This window comes from Microtus pennsylvanicus, chromosome 6 (genome assembly GCF_037038515.1).
Source record: "Microtus pennsylvanicus isolate mMicPen1 chromosome 6, mMicPen1.hap1, whole genome shotgun sequence".
In the NCBI taxonomy this organism is placed as follows: domain Eukaryota; kingdom Metazoa; phylum Chordata; class Mammalia; order Rodentia; family Cricetidae; genus Microtus; species Microtus pennsylvanicus.
In genome coordinates, this window is record NC_134584.1 from 83841103 (window position 1) to 83863500 (window position 22398).

General features: G+C 44.9%; 1 protein-coding gene across 1 annotated transcript in view; it reads left to right on the top strand.

The window, feature by feature from the left end:
* Rnf150 (ring finger protein 150) overlaps window positions 1–22398 on the top strand; it is a 219279-nt gene that overhangs the window by 154391 nt on the left and 42490 nt on the right. Inside the window, exon 5 of the mRNA XM_075976589.1 lies at window positions 13882–13978. Within this exon, the coding sequence (XP_075832704.1) occupies window positions 13882–13978 (97 nt within the window). The remainder of the gene's footprint in view (window positions 1–13881; window positions 13979–22398) is intronic.

Genomic DNA, 22398 nt, shown 5'->3' on the forward strand with positions numbered 1-22398 from the left:
GTTTTTAATGCATTTATTGTTGGACTCTAGCGTCCAAACACCGAGGAGGAGTTGCCCCCAGAGACCATCTCACACACCACAGCCGATGCAAAAGCATGAGGATTTTATTAATTCTGTCATGACAGGGTCCCCCAGCATTCGGGAAGCCGAGGGACCTCGAATAGCGGGTACAGTCTACTTTTAAAGGGGCCACAGAAGCAAGGGGGGTGTTCTTTGACTATTCTGATTGGCTTATTTGAAAGGGCTATTACGAATAATTGACTGGAGAGCTGTTGCCAGATCAGATGAGGTAAGAGGTCATTTTGACCCCATTTCCCAGGGGACCAAACCAAAGCATAAGTATATGGGTAATTGTTCAGGAACTGAGTACGTGCGAGTGTAGCTGTTAGGTCCTTGGTTCCCAGGGGAGGAGGGGAAGCACTATGGCACAGAGGCTGAGAGGATTCAGAATTGTCAAAAATGGCTTCAGGATTGTCTTAAAGTCTTACATATTTACTTATTTGGGGATGGCACACAAGCCACAGCTTGAGTGTGGGAGCGAGAGGCTAGTTTGCGGGAGTCGGCTCTCTCTTTCTATCATGTGGGTCCTAGGAATGGAATTCCAGTCATCAGGCTGGAAGGCAAGCACCTTTCCCACTGAGCTGTCTCCCTGACCTGTAATTACACTCTTTCTAGACATCATACAGTGTGCACGCAGTGACTTCCAGAAGCCTTTCTGGAAACAGGAGTGTGTGGACGACAGGGACAGGGATGCCCTCTGCCTGCATCTTCTCTAAAGGGTTTAAACCTTCAGCTTTAGAAGCAGCCAGGTGTTTCGCTTTTTCTTCTTTTTTAAAAATTTTATCTATTTATATATTATGTATGAATGCTATGCAGGTACACATGCAGGCCAGAAGAGGGCGTCAGATCCTATTACAGATGGTTGTGAGCCACCATGTGGATGCTGGGAATTGAACTCAGGAACTCTAGAAGAATAGCCAGTGCTCTATAACTGCTGAGCCATCTCTCCAGTCCTCACTTTCTCCTCTTCTCACGGTTCCTACTAATGCATACAACATGGCCAATTAAACATCTGCTTTTTTCTGACACTCCGTTGTAATGACCAAGATCTGTTTTCAAAAGTTGTACGTACCACCTCATTAGCTCCTCAGCTCATACTGTATAAGACAGTTTACTCATCTGAAACTTTATCATAACTAATTGTGGATCTACCTGTAATTGTTGGAGACTTGAAATTGCATAATCAAGGTGTGATTTCCCATAGAGTGTTTTAGTGTCTGCTTATGACAAGTTACATTTCTTTAACAATATTCAATTTTTTCCTGTTAATGCAGATCTCCTTTATAACATGGTTATTTTGAAATAATAATCAAGAAAATTAGTATTTTATTTCATAACATAAAAAAAACACTTTTAGAAGCTCAGTTTTATTGTTATTGATCTCACCCTAGGCTTCTCAGTTTGGCTTCAGGTTCCTCCTTTTCTATAGCACACGCATTGATCTTCCCAATATATGTGTTAATTCTTTGAAAATTTCATATATATGTGTGCAATGTGCTTTGATCGTAGTCACCTTCCATCGCTCACCGACTCCTCTGGATGTCTCCCTCCTTCCCAACTTCATGTCCTCTTTTTCTTTTTCCTCATAACTCACCAAGTCCAGCTTATACTGTCCATATATTCATGAGTGTGAGGCCATCTAAGGACAAAACCCTTAAAGAAAGCGGACTCTCCTTTCTCCAGAAGTCACCAGCTTTCCACAGCCCCTCTTTTAGAGGGGGTGCTCCTGAGCCCCTCCCATCCATGTGGACTGTTGACTGGCTTGCTCTTGTGCGGTCTTGACAATGACAGCTGGAATTCATGAGTACAGTGGACCTGACACGCCCACCAGTCATATCCACTCCATTCTTCTCTGACCACTGCCTCTTACAGCCTTTCCCCCTCGCCTTCCGTGATAGTCCCTGAGCCTTGGGAGGAGGGGTCACACTCTAGTTCTTTACTCTTCAAGATCCTTACTCTCTATCGCTATTTTCTTATTGTAGATCCTGCTTTAAATGACAGGGCACACCAAGCATTTCCCACCATGAGCTAATTACTGTTTGATCTTACACTAATCGCACATATGCACTCTCTGACTAGCTCATATATCTTTTCCATGGTGGTTTCAAGATCAAGGTACATTTATGGCCGTTGCTGGCTTCTTGCAGGCAGTGTGCACTAATGGATGCTATCAAACAGACATGATAGCATCTGCTTCTTTGCTCGGTCATTCCAAGGTGTTATAAAAACTTCACTTCTGAGAGTGCTGTAGACTCTATTTCTTAGTATTTCCAGACTGATTCGTTCTTGGAATTGATTGTATCTCCTTGGGGTAAAAGCTACTTCAGAAATTATCTCCATGAATAGTATATGTATCTTCTTTAATATATTCTGTGGCCTCATAATCCCTGAATAACATGTACATCTCCACTGTTTGGGTATCTTTCCATCATCCACGTATGCACTTAGACCATGATGGTTTTAAAATTGTTCTATTGTTTTCTCTCTCTGAGAACTCTGCGTGAATTGCAATGAATGAGTAAAGCCTTCCCTTCTCATCTGTCATCATGGTAATTATTACAGTGAAGTCATGCACATGTACTCCAGCCCTTCCTTTCTCCTCTCTCTTTCTTCATCCTCTTCTTCCCTAACACATGAACACAGGCTTCATTGATGTGAGCCTGGACCTGTGCCCACAGTGTGAGGGACAGACAGGCAGTGGCATGTACAGCCAGTTGGTGACAGGATGTTCTAACTCTTGAGACTTGGATTTGATTCTAATGTACCACTCTGGCATTTTCCAGGAAACGCGGGTTTGCTCTGTGCTACACATCAAGACGTGCCTGTTGCTGTGTCTTGGTGCAGGCTTGTAACTTGGCCTAGAGCTTGTGGTTATGATTCCTTGCCACGGAACCTATCTTCCTGAAGCAGCATATTGATCTTTACTGTCTTCTCCTGTTCAAACAATGGGTAACGCTCTCTGCTTCTTTTAACCTAGAGCTTCCTGACTTGTTTATCAATGGTTGTTCCTTTCATCCGACCTAACTGTTCAAGTTCAAAGACACAAAACCTCAAGAAGAATGTGGATTCCTTATGTGAGTCAGAAGCCCACATCTGCCACATGTAAAATGCAAAACAATATGTTTTTATTGCCTGTGTCCCTATAAAATCCTTTCCTAGCTATCGTTTATCGCCATTTGGTGAGGTGATTGTTGTGTTTTCCTTTAGTCCAGCAGGCTCCTCCATAGCTGGGGACAACTTCAAGAGTATCCTGGTAATAAGCAGGTCTTGTGACGAGCTCCGCTGTGCACAAATATCTTAGAGTAAGGACAGTAGGAGGGACCACACATGGAAGGGTGAATGGTGTGACCTCGTGGGAAACAGGAGTTTCAGTGGATAACCAGGATACAGCATGACATGGGCACTCACAATGACAACTGTCTGCAGATACAATGGAGCTAATATCGGGCACAATGATTGGGAAAGGCTTTTCAATCAATCAATCAATAAAATGTTGTTGATATTTGATATCCTATTCTTCTTCCTTACCATTGTAAGAACTTTCCAGAAAGAACATTGTTATTGGTGGCTTGTTTTGACCTTCCTTTGGACTCTGAAGCAATAGCCAGATGTTATCAAGCTCTTGCTTGCATAAATCACCCAAAAAACCTTGGGGTGCCAAGGTTTCCGTAGAAAGAAACTTCACTTCCAAAGTCTGTCATAGCCCAGCCAAAATTTTCCACTGAGGTAAACCATGTAGGCACCCCACTTTCCTTAAGTTTAATTCTGGGTAATCCACTGGAGGAGATGCTCTCATTCATACTCCACCCCCACAGAAGACGTCAAAAGGCAGTTTCTCATCCACGGATGCTCTTGTCGAAAGAGACGGTGTCATCCGCTGGCTTATTATCATCAGAGCTTGATTGCTAAATAAACCCACTCAAACTCAAGTTATCTTTGCGGGGAGCATTCTCCGACATTCACCTTTTCTCCAAATAATTTTCTGCACTATAGTTTGTAAACAGTGTCCCCTGGAGGGCCCTAGGCAGCAGCCCCTGGTTGGTAAAGAGGTCTTTCTACCGAGCAGGGGAAGGAAGATGGAGAAAATCAGAAACCACTGCAGGCAGAAAGTGTGCTTCTGCAGAGATGTCCCAGTGCTGTGGCTAATTGCCAGAGGTGAGAGAGTGGGGGCTGCGTGCGCAGAGAGCCCTGCTCCTGCACTGTGGGGGCTGCATGTGCCTGCAGGACCCCAGCTTTGGGGCTTCTGAAGCTTCTTGTTCAGATAGATATCAGTTTCCTCCAGACAAGGTCATCTAAGGTGCAATAATCCTGGGATACATTTCTGGGCTTGTTTGGAAAGCCTTTGTACCATGGCTCCTACCTTTGGGTCATCTCCTGGTGTATAGTCGAGTGGTGTTAAATTCACTCACACAATCACACAGCCATCGCCACCACCCCCTGGCGGAATCATGTCTTCCACTGCCCTGAAACCCTGGGCCCCTGAAGGGCAGCTGTCACTCATAAGAGGACAACCCCACCAGTCCAGAAGCTTTTGGGTGTTTTAAATATTTGATTTGACATTTTTAGCTTTTGCCACAAAAAAACTTTTGACGACATTTAAAATCCAAATCGTGCAGCCATACACCATAATCTATTTGCTTATTTGGCACAGTTAAGCTTTTCCCACATAGGTCTTTATCTGCTGCTTTCAAAAGGCTGTGGGAGTGTCATATATCAATCTGTTGATTTCATTGGCTAAGCAATAAAGAAACTGCTAGGCCCATTGGATAGGCCCACCCTTAGGTGGGTGGAGTAAAGAGAACAGAATGCCGGGAGGAAAAGGAAGTGAAGTCAGACTCGACAGCTCTCCTCTCCGCAGCAGACGCAGGAGAGACGCCATGCTACCTGCTCCAGGGAAGACGCACGCTATGAAGCTCCGACCCAGGATGGACTTAGGCTAGAATCTTCCCGGTAAGACCGGTGCTACACAGATGATTAGAAATGGGCTAAATTAATATGTGAGAATTAGCCTAGAAGAGGCTAGATAGAAATGGGCCAAAGCAGTGTTTAAATGAATACAGTGTCTGTGTAATTATTTCGGGGCATAAGCTTGCTGGGCAGGTGGCTGGGGTGTTGGGGACCAAGCCCCGCCGCCGCGCGCCCACATTACTACATTTGATGGTATTTTCTACTTTGTTAAAGTCATGATTCAAATTGATTAGTTACACTCCTAACATTGGACTGAAAGAGTTTCCTGACCAGTCAGAGCTAAGAGCATTCCAAGAGAGGACAACTAGTTACCTGGATCTATTAGCGTGCAATTCCCATGTCAGGGATTGGGTGGGGAAGGAGGTTCCTGGGTCATTCAAGACCTGAATTAGTTTGTCCCTGTGTGCTGGAACCTGGTGGGTCAGGAGGTGCAGTTCACACACAGACCACTGGCCCAGGCCTTGGGTGTGACAAAGGCATGTGGGTGGACTCAGGGACTAGTTATAGGATGTGACTGGACTCAGGGACTAGTTATAGGATGTGGCTGGACTCAGGGACTAGTTATAGGATGTGGCTGGACTCAGGGACTAGTTATAGGATGTGGCTGGACTCAGGGACTAGTTATAGGATGTGACTGTAGAGAGATGGAATACGTCAGAGGTCTGAAGCAGGGTGTTGGCGTGGGGCAGGAGGGGTCGATGGTGGGGGTGGGCTATTCCAGAAAAACTAGGAGCTAAACCAGCAAAGCACAGGGGCCTGCTTTTCAGTGTGTTGAATGACCACCATGTCTGCCCTTGTTTGCATTTAAAATATGCCGCGTCTCTTCACTCAAATCTGAATAAAAATTGCAGCACCTCTACGCTGTCCCTCAATCATTGTCCCACAAAGACGGGCTCTCAAGGGTGGAATTTATCTTTCTGGGGAGAAGGAGACCTTGACCAGAATGGTTCATCATTTTAATCTTTCATCCATTCTTCCTGTTCTAAAATATCCACCCAACCCGGTGATGTGGCTGAAGATCCTTTTTCAGTGGTTAACGGCTGGGTTCTGCATATTTCTCTTCTTTCTAGGAGGACTGGACTTCAGCGTGGCTCATCAGTACAGGAGTCTTTCGGTGTTTAGGTCATAGGCTGATCACACCTTTTCCTTGTTTGTGATTTAAAAGTTGATGTGTAAGTTAGCACTTTTACAAACACAAGAATGTGACCAACAGTATTGGTGTTCAATGAAATGACATGGAGATTTAATTACAATGATAGTCCATATGCAAAATTAAAATGCACAATCCCAGCATCCCACATGTAGATGTAGGAGGATCCAGGCCATCAGACCACAGTGTGAGTTTGGACTGTGGCCTGGTGTACCCAAGACACTATCTCAAATATGTTTCAAGGTCAAAACCACAATATGTGGTTCAGGAAGTGCATAGAAGTTAAGAAACAAAGGAAGTTCATATGTATAAGTAGGGTGATGGATGTCCTAACTTACAAAAAAAATAATAATGCTAAGCCTGATAAGATCTGAAGGGGATAGGCCAGGAGACATGAAATGGGAGCCTTTTTTTTTTTGAGGGCTCATGAAAAGTCCATGCCTAAATTTGGTGTTCTAGTCTCAGCAGAATCTTCGGTAGACTGTTGCTCACATACCACAGGTCTGCAATGGACAAGATGTGCCCTGTCCACTAGCCAGTTGATAACCACCAGCCTTTCTTTCTCAGCTGGGGCCACTGTTGCAGGTTTGGAACACAGATCTGCTGGCCCCCTCACCTCTCATGTCAGTATTCCAACAACTCCTGTCCCCAAGGAGAGGCAGCAGTTTTCTCCACCCAGAGCAAGGGCTCCAGGGCACACCCTGAGCACAAAGTATGAGAGAAAGAGGAGACAAGTCCATCTGCAAAACTTCCTGACAAGCAGGTATCCTATGAACCAAAGAGTGACCTTCCTGCCTATAGCTTAAACATTTTAATATTGAATTACTAAGACTTACTGAGCTCCTATGGGAGAAAATATAGTACCTACACCAAAACCTCCTCCTGAATAAGGGCAAACACACATACCATACGGTTGTTCAGCAGATCTCAAACGTTTACGTGGTTTCCATGGTTGCTTTCTCCAAGCTTTCCTGGGCTTTATAACCTAACCATTCAAGGTGGAGATGAAGTTTAGCATGTAAAGCAAGTACCACACAAGCAGGAAAATGGAGGTCAGATCCAAAGTTGACATAAAAGTCCAATAGGAACAGTGGCCCACCGTAATTCCAGCCTTCAGAAGGCAGAGACCAGATCTCTAGAATAAGCCGGCTACTGCACCAGGATCTGCAAGCTCTGGGTTCGACTGAGAGACCCCACCTCAATGACGAAGTGAAGAGCAGTTGAGAAAGACATCCAGGGTCAGACTCAAGCCTCCAGAAACACACACCCACACATGTGCCCACACATGAAGACGTCTACATGTATGCACACATTACATAGAAATAAATAAATACATAGCAGAGCCCACCCACTGTCCCCTCCCCAAACACTTAGGTTGTTGTTCATGCCTCAGATCCCAAATGACAGTAAAAGGTAACATTAAGTTAGACTCTGACATTCAGGCTCCCCTTCTAGGGCAGGAGGGGACTCTCGTTTGTGCTATGAGCAGGCACAACGTGTGTATAATAACTACTCCATCATGAAAATGTGTAACCTGATGTAAAAGAAAGAATATTCTTTTAATATTTGAAATTTGAAAGAATCACAGTCGAATGATTCAAGCATTCAAAAGAGACCTGCCCTTAACATTTTAAACCCAGGGGCCAGACCTCCTATAAGATGAGCCCAAGTCTGGAGAGTCCTCAAGGCCAAGAAGGCCGGTCCTTTGTGAGCAAAGGAATGTTACAAAAGGCTGCGATGCTGGGGTTCTGGTTAAGAGCCTGTCTCTCAGAAAGCAGGAAACAAGAGAGCATTTTCCAGTGGGGCAGGGACAGCCTGAGCTGAGTTTACCCCGCCCACCCTCATGCATATTCCTGGTCAGAACAAATATTTTCTATGCTGCTTGGTTTAGGAAAATATCATGGCTAGGACTGTAGAAATGACTCAGCGGCCGAGAGTGCATACTGTCTTGCAGAGGGCGCAAGTTCAGTTCCTGACACCCGTGTCTGGCAGCTCACAACCTTCTCCGAAACCAGCTCTGGGAGTATCCAAAGCCCCTGGCTTCCAAGGATACCTACATCATATGAACGTACCCCCCTATACACATACATGTAATTAAAATTAAATCTTTAAAAGACTGATGGTCATTAACTATATCCATCAGATTTGACTTATTCTATCATGCCCTTATTACAAGTTAGATTATAACACATTCTGTTTATGGTCATTTATTTATAGATATCGCATTGCTTACATTTTCATTTATCATTTGTGGTTAGGGCAGGAACCATGTGCATATGCAGCATTGGCCCTTGGGTGAGGTCAGAGGACACAACTTGTCATGGCCCATCCTCTCTTTCTGCCCTCTGACCAGCCCAGATGTGGTTTGTTTTGTTTTGTTTTGTTTTTTTAAAGTAACTTTCAAGAGTTCCATGGCAGACTTGGAAAATTCTTGAAAACCAAGAAAAATATTTAAAAACTAACAAAGACAGTACCCTCACTCTGGGCACTAACAGTGCTGGGTGTAATCAAGTCTATTGTGTGCGTATTTGAAACACTGGAGAGTCAGCAACTGCTATAGTTGCAATTCAGTTGCCATTAAAAAGTAAGCCTTTCCTTGTAACTTTAGAAATTACTTGAAATTAATTAGGTGGTAGCATAAGAGTCCACTCTTCAGATTAATTTAAGTCCCATCACTCAGTACTTAATTTAATACTTCATCATTCTGGAATCATAGAATTTGAAGTTCTCAATTTTGTCAAAGGCTATACTCTTCAAAGTCAACTGACTGGGTCCAGTGTGTTGCTGAAGTATCTTGAGTTTTCTCAGATTGCTTTCTTGGAAGATGGTAATGATTGACAGCTGCCTCGCAGCCTGGGGGAGGGGTGTTTCCACTAGTGCCAGCTGGAACCAGGAAATCCTACTTCATAAAGCCTCTCTCTCCTCTGACAGTCAAATACTAAGATAATTTTAGTCCTTGTTTTGCTTTATTTCTCTGAGGTATTACTCTTCACTAACACAGTTTTGTAACTTATATAAGTTGATATCGATTGGACCATGGTTCCTAGCTGGAAATGTTAGACTAGAAAGGGTCCTGTGGTCTAAAATTGATAAGCGTGTTAACTAGTTCTAGATAAATCATGCTTTTTCTCACCTGAATACATTTTATTTTTACGGTGCCTTTGATCAGTGGGGTTTTAAAGGTTGTGTTACAAAGTCTGTGTGTTTTAATGATTAGAGATGGCTCAGCAGGTAAAACTGTCTCATGAAAACCTAAGTTCGAATCCCCAGCACCACATTAAAATAAATAAAAAGCTAAGACACAGTAGTGCAGCCCCAGCGCTGGAAAGGACAGAGGCAGGAGTAAACCCCAGGAGCTCAGCAAGTCTAGCCACCTTCAGCGGGAAACCATGTCTCAGATATCAATATTTAAATGTGTACCCAAGGAGAAAGCCTGCGTGTGTCTATAAACAGACTTTCACACAAATGACTGGACCGTGGTTGCTCATAATGTCAGAATATGAAAACAATCATACCTCTAGCTTCAGGAAAACCATCGAACAAATTAGGGGGCATCCACTCACTGGAAGACTACTTAGCATCAGCAGAAGTTGCTGGTGTTCAGCGAGTCACAGAGAAACTGGAGAAACATCATTCTGAGCACAAGATATCCCAGGAAAAATACCTACTTTATGCATGGAGTTAATAAGAAGGAAAGCTGGCTTCTGGGGACAGAGGTCAGAATGGAGGTGTGTGCTGACTGTGAACAGGAAAGAACTTTCTGGAGTGACAGAGCAATGTGCCTCTTTATCCAGGTGTTGTGTACATAACACGCTCACACCCGAAGGCCGGTGTGTGTGTCAAAGCCATGACTTCTGCATTACAACTTCATTTAAAATAGTGGAACCGAATCCATGGATATCACAGGGACTTTCCACATTGGTCAAAATCGCATTACTTCAGGTAGAAACCTGACTGGTGGTGTTTTTGAACCATTTTTCTCTGACTACCCTCAGTAAGAGCCAATGATACGTTTCACATAATGAGGGGATTAAAGAAAAGAAACACAGAAAAAGGTAGCCAGGCTGGGAGACCTCCGTGTGCTCATTTGTGTCATCTGTAACAGAGCAAGAGCTGACTCAGGGCAGAGATCCTGCCCTGTAGTGACCCTATCACGTATGGCATTCGAGTGTCCTGGTCCCTGGTCACATTAATCAGCTAGACACACAGGACGGCTGCCAACTGGCTGGGCTGCTCCAGCCAAATAATATAATTAGACCAGGGTCAAGTTCTAAGGACAGAGCCTTTCTCTAATTTAAAGTGAGGGCCGTGCATTTCCCTCCTAGCTTGCATTCGCAAAGTTATCGGTGTCTTCCACTGCGATTTAAAAAGGTTAGCCCTGAGAAAATCTGATCTGGTTTTGTTTTGCTTTTAGTTTTGTTGGTTTTTCTCCAGCACTATTTAAACCCCATGGGGAGGGCAGGGGGAGAAAGAGAGAGAGAGAGAGAGAGAGAGAGAGGGAGGGAGGGAGGGAGGGAGGGAGAGAGAGAGAGAGAGAGAGAGAGAGAGAGAGAGAGAGAGAGAGAGAGAGGAGGAGGAGGAAAAGAGAGATTGATTCACTTACAAACCCCATTTCCATAAGATGACCAGTTCTAACTGAGCTTTGGAGAGCTAAGACAACTTGCCTAAGAGTGAAAAGAGAGGAAACCTCCAGTCTAGGAGCGTGGCCTCTCGACAGTTTCCCTCCGTGTCTAAGATGGAACTGCAAGGGAACTGTGGTACTTCCGTGAAGGGGGGGACCTTGTCTTAGTCATCTGTGTATTCAGCTCCAGCACAGAACAGGATGAAAGGGGGGAGTGACGTAATGAGGCTCTATTTTCAGAAGATAAATCTGGCATCCGTGAGTAGGATGGAGAGAACAGAGAAGGCCTGGCAGCCCGGGGAGCATTGTAGATGCTGCTGCAGTAATGAAGAAAAATCACAAGATCATCGATGGGGGGCCACATTTGAAAAAGAAAGGGAGGGAGGGAGGGAGGGAAGGAAGGAGGGAGGGAGGGGTCTGCAGAGAAACGGAATCAGTGGGAACCACAGAGACGGATGTCAGGAAGAAAGATGGGGGGTTCATACAAAGAGAAAAGAGATGGGGAGGTTTCGAGGATTTGGATTGCTTGGGTGTAGAGCTGTTGGGTCTGAGGTTGGTCTGCAGGGTGGGCCTTGGGCTGCACATTTTTGGGCAGGAGTTGATGTTTCAGGTTCCAAGGCAGAATAACTTCTCCAGGAAAACGGTTTTACCGAGACCCTTAAAATGCTCTGACAAGGCTCACCTAGACCAGAAGAATATCTACCCATGTCTTCACAGCAATTCCTGAGTAGTGCTGATTGACAGCCGGGCAACTTAGCCTTGCTGAGGAGACACTGGTTTAAGAGCAGTGTGAGGACCTCTGGCTCCTGTGGGCACTTGGCTCCAGTCCGCCATGCTTGAACAGACAGATTCCCATTTCATAGGTGGTTGAGGACATTAAGAAACCTGTGTAAGTGTTAAGAAGTGCTAACAGGCTGGGCGGTGGTGGTGCACGCCTTTAATCCCAGCACTTAGGAGGCAGAGGCAGGTGGATCTCTGTGAGTTCGAGGCCAGCCTGGCCTACAAGAGCTAGTTCCAGGACAGGAACCAAAAGCTACGGAGAAACCCTGTCTCGAAAATCAAAAAAAAAAAAGAGAGAGAGAAAAAAAAAGAAGTGCTAACAGTTGGTCCTACTGCCGTCAGGTCTTCCACACATGTGATAGGAAAAAAAAAAAAACGGTGACAGATCCGCTACCCAGGAGTAGTCAATGGGACCAAAATGGTTGGCTTCTTCCAGCAGTGGCACACGATGGGTTAACAGGTTTAGACAAGAACTTTGCACCCTCAGTATGGATCCTGAACCTGAGGGGATCAGCATTTCCTTGGGAGGACAAGGAGCAGCTTCATAGGGCGTGGGAGTCAGACGGCCTCCCCTAACAGTGAGATCCTCCTTCTTTACAGTGCTTCAGCAAGTCTGGCCAGCTTCCAGCACAGGGTGGTCCGGGAGCCATTTGATTGGACCCCTCATTCTCCAAGAACTTTCTTCTTCTCTCCCCTTCAAATGTGGGGTGACTGCCCCTCAGCTTTCCACGTACCTAAACTCTGGTCAGTCTTCTCTTGGGAACCCCACCCCAAACTCTGTGTAGTCGTCAGGTAATTTTCAGCCAGCAATCTCCTGACGTTTGGCTTCATTTCAGGTATTTATTTTATCAGCCTTTGCCTTAGGAAAGGAGCCAGGTCACCAACAGTCTCAGTGTTGACCTGGCTTATATCCTGAGTAATGGAGGAGCACCTGAAATCAGGTTCCCAAGCAATGCGTCTGCAGGGCGTCCAGAGCAGCAGGCTGGAAATAGAACCGTGCAGCCCTCTATTCTTCCCTTTCTGACGTGCTCCTCCCGGGGCTTCAGTTCTGGGGGCGTGCATGTTCTGTGTGCATGTTCACGTGTGTGTGTGAGTGCTTCTGGAGGCCTAGGCTCAACCATCAGTGCTGTGTCTCAGGAGACAAGTTTTCCCTCTGAGACCTGGAGCTTGCTATTCTTCAGGCTGGGCTGGCTGGCCAGGGGGCCCTAGGGCTCCAGTTGCCTCTGCCTCACCAGTGTGTGCAAAGATGACAAGCGCAGCTGCCCCACCTGGCCCTTTACACACACAGCAGGAGGGGGAATCAGCCTGGGGTCCTCAAACTTACACAGCAGAGACATCACCAGCTGAACTCTCTCAGGCCTGGTCTTAGTCCACAGATCACTTCATCACCCTCAGAATCTGAGTTCGTCTGCAGGTCACTCCACAGGCCGGCTGCTTCCCGAACCTCCCTAGTTAGCTTAGAGTAATTTTTTATAGAACTGAAAAGATTCAGACGGGGATGGAATGTTCTAAGTGAGCCTTCCCACTGAAAACACAAAGTTCTGGTTCTTCTTGACCCAGATGGGAAATTCTGCCACTTTCTGCCCATGGGGAGTCTTTGGAGTGGGAAATCTTCTGATGCACATAACCCACGGAGTCTCCAAGCCAGTTCCTGAGACACGTTGGAAGTTCAGATAGGAGGCTGTCTTCATATTCCCTTCACGCACCAGGCTGACCAGGCCTTATAGCCACTGCCATTTGAGAGTGACAGTGGAGTTGAATATAATGCTGTGCAGATGGTTATGTCACCCACAGTGAAACCATAGGCCCCTTCACTGCATCTTCTGACTTGACAATCACCAGGCTACCAGGCCAGCACAGCATTTCCTTTGTGCTATTGTTTCTGGGGCCGCTATCCCCTTCTGTGTTAGATGCCCAGATACGAATAGAAATCTCCCTTTACTTTACAGTCGTCTTCTGGTGGTCACAAGATAAACTTGGGGTGGGAGAGAAGGGGACACATGCCTTTCTCAAGTCATCCTGCAGGAGAGTTTCCCCCGCTTGTATTCCTGCCACCAAGGGAGGGGAGATCCCTGTTTCCAGAGTCTCTGCCTTTTAAAAAAACATCTTGGAAGAGCCAGTTGCAAACCTTATGGGGCACTCTGGTGTTCCGGACAGATCTGAGGTCAATTAGCACAAAGAAAGGCTTTGGTCCCAGAGTCCTAACTTGTCAGGAGAGGGACCCTGGACCGGTCCGTGGGCTGAAGCAGTCTAGGGAGTGCCTTGGTTACCACTGCTCTAAGACATATGGTTCTCATTCCAGGCATCTTTTCCACAAGTCCTGTGTTGACCCCTGGCTTCTAGACCATCGCACCTGTCCCATGTGCAAGATGAACATTCTTAAAGCCCTAGGGATCCCGGTAAGCACAGCGCAGCCTGTAGCCGCGTCATGTCTGTCTTCTCACGTTGTCCCCAAAGCAGGAAGAAAACGTCTTCTCTGGGTTGTCCGTGTCCCCTGTTGACATCACCCGATGAACTCTGTGTTCGGGCATTCCTCTTGGCACCTTTGCTCCCTCTGATCACACATATCCACCTTTGCCTGTGAGCCAAGGGAGGTGCTGCTTGCATAGCTCATAGGTGTCTTCAGGGGCAGGTGGCACACAGAAGAGATACAATGGGTCAGATGAACACTAATGACCTCTTTGGTTACCCTACCTGCTTTGTACTCAAGGAGAGCTACATGCCAGGGTTTGGGCACTTGCTGCCTCCTGATCACCAAGCTTTCGGGGGTGGGGGGAGGGCAGGGGGATTATTCCCTCCCACCCATTGGAGGTGAGGACCAAGACCAAGGATGCAACTCAAAGCATCTACTAGATTCACATCTCTGGAGACTTTAAGCAAAGAAGAAGCCGAGTCAGAGCCACGTAAATCCAACTCTGCCGTCAGATGCTTCTCAAAGTCATGTGTTTTCTTTTTTTTTTAAATATTTATTTATTTATTATGTATACAATATTCTGTCTGTGTGTATCCCTGCAAGCCAGAAGAGGGCACCAGACCTCATTACAGATGGTTGTGAGCCACCATGTGGTTGCTGGGAATTGAAATCAGGACCTTTGGAAGAGCAGGCAATGCTCTTAACCACTGAGCCATTTCTCCAGCCCAGTCATGTGTTTTCTGATGTCTAGCGACTCTCCCTGAGGTCAGAGGCCTGCCAGCTGGCTTGCCGATCCAGGAAAAGCCTTTCCCAGGATTATATCAAGTGAATGCCACGAGTAGTAGTCAATGAGACACCAGCTGCTGGGTGTCGTCCTCTCTGGGCTGATGAGCACAGGAAGCAAGCCAGACCAACAAATCCAAAAACATGGGGAGATGCGAGGAAACCGTAGGCACTGTCTCAAAGGAGCCTCCAACCCGAGCATAGAAACCAGCTCAGCCCTGCCCATGCAGCTCAGCCCTGCCCATGCAGCTCAGCCCTGCCCATGCAGCCCCTCCTTGCTGCCACCTGTCTACTGCCACTCCTTGCCGTTGTGACAAAGAGTAAAGAGAATGCTAACGCCCCAGGATGTCACTGAAGAATGAGAGCCAGATCACGTATCAGAGTGCTCTTGCATGCCGAAGGGCTAATGAGACATTATCTGGGGGCTCTGTTGGACAATGTGTCCGGGAGTGTTGTAAGAACCTGCTTTGGCTGGCTTGACTGCCCTGTGCCAGCGGTCTCAATGACAGTGGATCCACGAAACACAAATCCACTCGAGGGGCTGGGGCTTTGAGCCAGATTACAGACACTGTGCACTAAATTTTCGGATCAGAGTTGTGCGTGTGCAGTGCTTTCAAGGCTAAGCCAGCCACAGTGAGTGTGGAACACGAGAGGACATACCTACCAGAGGCTGGTGGCTGCCTTTCACGGCTCTGGCTGTAACGGATTATTTTAAGGAAGAAGGAGAATGTGCACATGTTTGCTTGCAAGTGTGTGCACTTGCATAGATGCACGGATGCATTTGCATGGATATATGTGTGCAACTGGATGTGTACATGTGCATGTCTATTATTGCATATTATGTGCGTTGTGTGTGCGTGTGGGGGTCTTGATAGAGTTTGTCTTCTCTGCCCATTAAAGAACCCAAAAAGTAGGAACTATCTGAAGCAAAACAGGTGGCAGACAGAAATCTCAAGGCGCAAAGACAGAATCAGCTGGGGAAGGAAGGCAATGAGGGGGGTTGAAGAAATGCATGCACACAGAAGACACACACACACCAAAAAAAACAGACTCACAACAGAGTGGGGACCCGAAAAAAAATCAAAAATCGGGTCACTTCTCCAGGCTGGGGGCTTTTGAAGCCTCTGAAGAGTTTCCTCCCCGACTTTAGGGTCGGTCAGTTTAAAGACAGACAGGATGACTGATTGGCCCACAGCTGCTGTGTGATAGTGTCTAACCTGGTCATCTGTCCATCAGCAGGGGACCTGCTAATAGGAGACAAACACCATCAGGCAGATGCTTCAGAGGGGAGCTGGTGAGACACCAGCTGCTGGGTGTCGTCCTTTCTGGTCTGAGGAGGATAGGAAATAAGCCAGGCCACCAAGAAGTACACAAGGAAACATGAGGGAAACATAGGAGGATAAAGCTGACCATCTTGGAAATTCACAGTTTATTACCAAGCCATGGCCCCTTTCACTCTCTGTCTGCCTACAAAGACATCTATCTAACTCCTAGTCTCTCACTTGCATGCTTGCATGTGATTGCAGCAATGTGTGTATGTGAGTCCTCGCGTCCCTGCAAGAATGGGCTTGGATGTGTAGGAGTGTGTGTTGATGTGTGTGAACGTATTTTTTTTCATGTGTGCATTTTGATCTTGCATGTATGCACTTACATAGATGTGTTGTACACTTGCATGCATGCATGTATATGCGCTTACATAGGTGTGTTGTACACTTGCATGCATGTAGGCATGTGCACCATTTCACATACCCCTGTGACTCAGGATGGTCTCGCAGCCTTTTTCACAGCCAGAACTTCTCCCTTTGGTCAGGGCAAGAAAACAAAGAAACCCTTGCTCTGTGCTTAAACTTTGTGCTGAATATTTGATTCCAGATTTTTTTCCCCATGGAAGTATAATTTCTCCAGAAGCTACTTCTAACTGAATTCCAAATATTGATGTTAATTTTTCTAAAATAGAAATACTGAGTGGCCTTTTGGCTTACTTCCAAACTAAATAGCGTTTTAACTTTTAGCAGTTGGCCACTCTGGCTGAAACTCTGATGCCTGACAAGGCTGTGTGACTTAGCACACTCAGCTCACAGAAAAATAAACATCGGTAGCATCTTTGGGTTTTGCCAAGGATTTTGAAGAGCCATGAAGAACATGGTACATCCTCACACACACACCCCACAGAACAGAACGTCCCCGTGAAAGATGAGCATGCGCACTGTGTGGCTGCCTTGAAGCATCAAGCCATATGGCTTCCCTTCTGCCTCCCAGGGCTCTCTTTTGTCTTGCTGAAGACAGATTCAGGATCTGGGAGGAACTTGGGGTTTGGTTCCATCCCATCATGCTGTTATCAGGTAGCACTATGCCTAAAATGCTTCAATACAAGCATTTATTTTATTCTTAAACTTTGCGTATGATTGGTTCAGCATACAGCTGTGTTAATTAGGAAGCCTATCTTAAACCAACATTTTTTTAAGGCAGTTTAAAGAAATGGTCTTAATTTTCCCCTATACTCTAAGCTCAAGTTTAGTTTAATTTAGTTTACTTTTCTATAGAATCTCCCTAGGCAGGCAACCCAGGCTAGTCTCAAACTTGTGATCCTCCTGCCTCAGGCTCCCAGGAATTTCTGGTATTCCAGGTGTACACTCCCACACTGGAATTTTAATAACACTTTAAAATAACACCGGTTATTTTAAGAACCATTGGGAGGAGCCCGTCCCCGCACACTGACATCTGCTTGTCCTTTGTCTCTGGATCTCCGACGATGCTGGGGGCTCCTGTAGAACTGGAGCGCTTCAGAGCCTTGAATGCCTCAAAATTACACAGACAAACTACACACCACGTCTCCTTGCAAGAGTGTCAGCTCAGGAATGACTTCATCGTGAATTTGACCCATCCGACTATTAGAGTACAGACAGTTAGGTGTACTGCATCTGTTTGTATTTTTGTTATTTTTTGGCTCAGCGCATATGGACCACCTGTGGTAATCGACAAGTAAACATGAGTCACAATCCAAGAGCTGGGGACATTTTGTATTTCTGTACTTTCCCACAATGGCAAAATGAGAGTACATCTCCTGATTGAGGAAATCCTCATAGCAATGCATATTTTCCCATAAGATTTTGTCAAAAGAAATCTTAAAGGGAGAAGGAAGGGGTCTTTTTAATTTCTTTATTCCGGATAACTTCATGTGCCTGTAAAGTGAGCTCCAGTGGAAGGGTTCGTTATCTCCAGCTGTCTCTCCTTGGCCGACATTGCTGTGCCTCACCCCCCACCTACCCATCTGGTGCAGGGCTCTCTTACAGAAGAGTAGTTTTTGTGAGTCCTCCAAATTCTCAGGACACAGGCATCGGGGCCAGGAAGCACCTCCCACCATCATTGTTCTCCAGATGTGAACAGGACATAAACCACCATTGGAAAGAAAATCTGGCGTAGATAGTGCAGTCGTAGGCTTCTAATTATTGGCCATTGATTTATCTGGGGACTTTCCTCATGCTGCCTGAATTTCAGGACCCAGACAAACTTTATTAGCACATAGCCTTGGATACAGTCCTTTAAACACTAAGATTTGGGGGTTTTTCAAGAAGTAGAAAAGTTTCTGACTATCCACGTAGATTGACTATAAATTGCGAGGTTCTGCAAGATTGATCTGTTACAAGATTGACCTGTTACATCCAAGCCAAAGTTGTTGCCCTTGTTGTCATGGAGATCTCACTATCTCTGCTTCCTCTTCTCCATGAAGAATGGAGGAAATTTTCCCCTGTCCCACAAAATAAGAACTTGGTTAAAGTGCACTATGCTGAAGCTGGAGTGTGGAAAAAAGAGCCACCAATGTCAACAAGGAGTCACAGTTTCAAAGACTGAACAAGTCCTTGCTGCATATGCCTGCATTGGGCTGTTTGTGCTTGTGACAGTGACGAGCGCTCACTGTCTGCCCTTGGTGACACCCCTTCCACCCAGCACCCTGCCCTTAGGTATTTTGTTTAATAAATACCTTTACAGAGCATATCTCAGTTTTTCACAGAACTTTATAGTCCTTAAGGTATTTTCTAAAATCCCCCTGTCATTGATCTTGGCGAGATTCTAATATGCTCCCGCTTTTGAGAGCAGAAATCTGAGACTCAGATAAAATAATCCAATCAATATTTGCTGAGCATCTAATCATTGTGGCATGATGTGAAAGCCTGGGAACCAAAACCAAGATGCTGTGGATGCTGCTCATTGTAATTCTTGTGTACAGTGGTGAGAAAACAGGGCACTGACAAATAACCGCAGACCCAAGTGCCACATGAGGCCCGAAAGGATCAAAGACCCCTGCTTGGGAGGGAGCCCTCCTTAGAAATGGTGACATTGTTGGGAATTAAAGAGACATTAGCAGTCACCACGGGTCAGTTTGAAACCATAAGAAGGAAACAGGAGGGCAGTAGGCATATGTCATCCTAAGCAGAGGGATAGTATAAGATGAAACACCGAGCTAAGGGCACACGCGCGTTCTCTGTCTCCAAAGGCTGGTGGATGGTGAGGACAGAACAACAAGCTGAGTTAGACTGTGCAGTGTGTTTGGTCGTGGCGACTCTTACACCCTGTTCTTTACACACAGAGAACACTCAGGCCTCTGCTGCAGTTGTTTTGCTGTGGGGTGGTGCTGATAGATGTGGCTGTTGCTGGAGTTGTTGCTGGAGATGTTGTTGTTAGTCTTACTATGGTTGCTGATGTTGTGGTTCATGTTGTGGTTATTGATACTGTTGTGGATGTAGTTATAGATGCTGTGGTTGTTGATGTTGTTATTGGAGATGCTGTAGTTGTTGGTGTTATTATAGATGCTGTGGTTGTTGATGTTGTTATTGGAGATGCTGTAGTTGTTGGTGTTATTATAGATGCTGTGGTTGTTGATGTTGTTATTGGAGATGCTGTGGTTGTTGGTGCTGTTATTGTAGATGCTGTGGTTGTTGGTGCTGTTATTGTAGATGCTGTGGTTGTTGGTGTTATTATAGATGCTGTGGTTGTTGGTGTTATTATAGATGCTGTGGTTGTTAGTGTTGTTATTGTAGATGCTGTAGTTGTTGGTGTTATTATAGATGCTGTGGTTGTTGGTGTTGTTATTATAGATGCTGTAATTGTTGGTGTTGTTATAGATGCTGTGGTTGTTGGTGCTGTTATTATAGATGCTGTAATTGTTGGTGTTATTATAGATGCTGTAGTTGTTGGTGTTATTATAGATGCTGTGGTTGTTGGTGCTGTTATTATAGATGCTGTAATTGTTGGTGTTGTTATAGATGCTGTGGTTGTTGGTGTTGTTATTATAGATGCTGTAATTGTTGGTGTTATTATAGATGCTGTAATTGTTGGTGTTATTATAGATGCTGTAATTGTTGGTGTTATTATAGATGCTGTAATTGTTGGTGTTATTATAGATGCTGTAATTGTTGGTGTTATTATAGATGCTGTAATTGTTGGTGTTATTATAGATGCTGTAATTGTTGGTGTTGTTATTGTAGATGCTGTAATTGTTGGTGTTATTATAGATGCTGTAGTTGTTGGTGTTATTATAGATGCTGTGGTTGTTGGTGTTATTATAGATGCTGTGGTTGTTGGTGTTGTTATTGTAGATGCTGTGGTTGTTGGTGTTATTATAGATGCTGTAGTTGTTGGTGTTATTATAGATGCTGTGGTTGTTGGTGCTGTTATTATAGATGCTGTAATTGTTGGTGTTATTATAGATGCTGTAGTTGTTGGTGTTATTATAGATGCTGTGGTTGTTGGTGTTATTATAGATGCTGTGGTTGTTGGTGTTGTTATTGTAGATGCTGTGGTTGTTGGTGCTGTTATTGTAGATGCTGTAATTGTTGGTGTTATTATAGATGCTTTGGTTGTTGGTGTTATTATAGATGCTGTGGTTGTTGGTGTTGTTATTGTAGATGCTGTAGTTGTTGGTGTTATTATAGATGCTGTGGTTGTTGGTGTTGTTATTATAGATGCTGTAATTGTTGGTGTTGTTATAGATGCTGTGGTTGTTGGTGCTGTTATTATAGATGCTGTAATTGTTGGTGTTATTATAGATGCTGTGGTTGTTGGTGCTGTTATTATAGATGCTGTAATTGTTGGTGTTATTATAGATGCTGTAGTTGTTGGTGTTATTATAGATGCTGTGGTTGTTGGTGTTATTATAGATGCTGTAGTTGTTGGTGTTATTATAGATGCTGTGGTTGTTGGTGCTGTTATTATAGATGCTGTAATTGTTGGTGTTATTATAGATGCTGTAGTTGTTGGTGTTATTATAGATGCTGTGGTTGTTGGTGTTATTATAGATGCTGTAGTTGTTGGTGTTATTATAGATGCTGTGGTTGTTGGTGCTGTTATTATAGATGCTGTAATTGTTGGTGTTATTATAGATGCTGTAGTTGTTGGTGTTATTATAGATGCTGTGGTTGTTGGTGCTGTTATTATAGATGCTGTAATTGTTGGTGTTGTTATTGTAGATGCTGTAATTGTTGGTGTTATTATAGATGCTGTAGTTGTTGGTGTTATTATAGATGCTGTGGTTGTTGGTGCTGTTATTATAGATGCTGTAATTGTTGGTGTTGTTATTGTAGATGCTGTAATTGTTGGTGTTGTTATTGTAAATGCTGTGGTTGTTGATGTTGTTATAATAGATGCTGTGGTTGTTAATATTGGTATTGTAGATGCTGTGGTTCTTGGTGTTTTATTGTAGATGCTGTGGCTGTTGGTGTTGTTATTGTAGATGCTGTGGTTGTTGGTGTTATTATAGATGCTGTGGTTGTTGGTGTTGTTATTGTAGATTCTGTGGGGTTGTTGGTGTTATTATAGATGCTGTGGTTGTTGGTGTTATTGTAGAGGCTGTGGTTGTTGGTGTTGTTATTGTAAATGCTGTGGTTGTTGATGTTGTTATAATAGATGCTCTGGTTGTTAATACTGGTATTGTAGATGCTGTGGTTCTTAGTGTTGTTATTGTAGATGCTGTGGTTCTTGGTGTTTTATTGTAGATGCTGTGGCTGCTGGTGTTGTTATTGTAGATGCTGTGGTTGTTGGTGTTGTTACATTGGAGCCTCTGGTGAGAGGGCAGAAAGTAGAGAAAAAAACAGATGGAGCTAGAGAGACTGGTAGTGGGGAGAAAATGTTGGAAATGATTGTTCCCATCCAAAATCAACAGATTTAGTCAACAGTGAATTGGTCATTGTATAAACTGCCTTCTGGCAAGTTGAGTGTTGGTGAGTTGGCTCGCTTCTGGCACAGATGGCAAAAGTGAAGGGGTGAGAGAACAGAGAAAAGATATGAGCTGTTTGGAGAAACTGGAGGATGGGGACAGCTCCCACCTGATGGTTCCAAGTGCAACTGTGATCTCAAGAGACAGCCCACACACAGCACTGCAGGTCTCTCTGTGCTCCTACTCACCCCTGGCCCCTGAGTTAAAGGACTCTGCTTTCAATGATCTGTGAGTATCAGCATGGTACTCACTCAGTGCAAACCTAGAATTCCCTCTCCTTGGCCTCGGCTGTCATGCTTTGCAGACTCTGGAAGCAGGAAATCATGGGATCATCATCCTGCATGACAAAGAAGCCAACATACAAATCAATCAAACACACCGAGAAAATTTCATACCAAGTTTAGACAGTC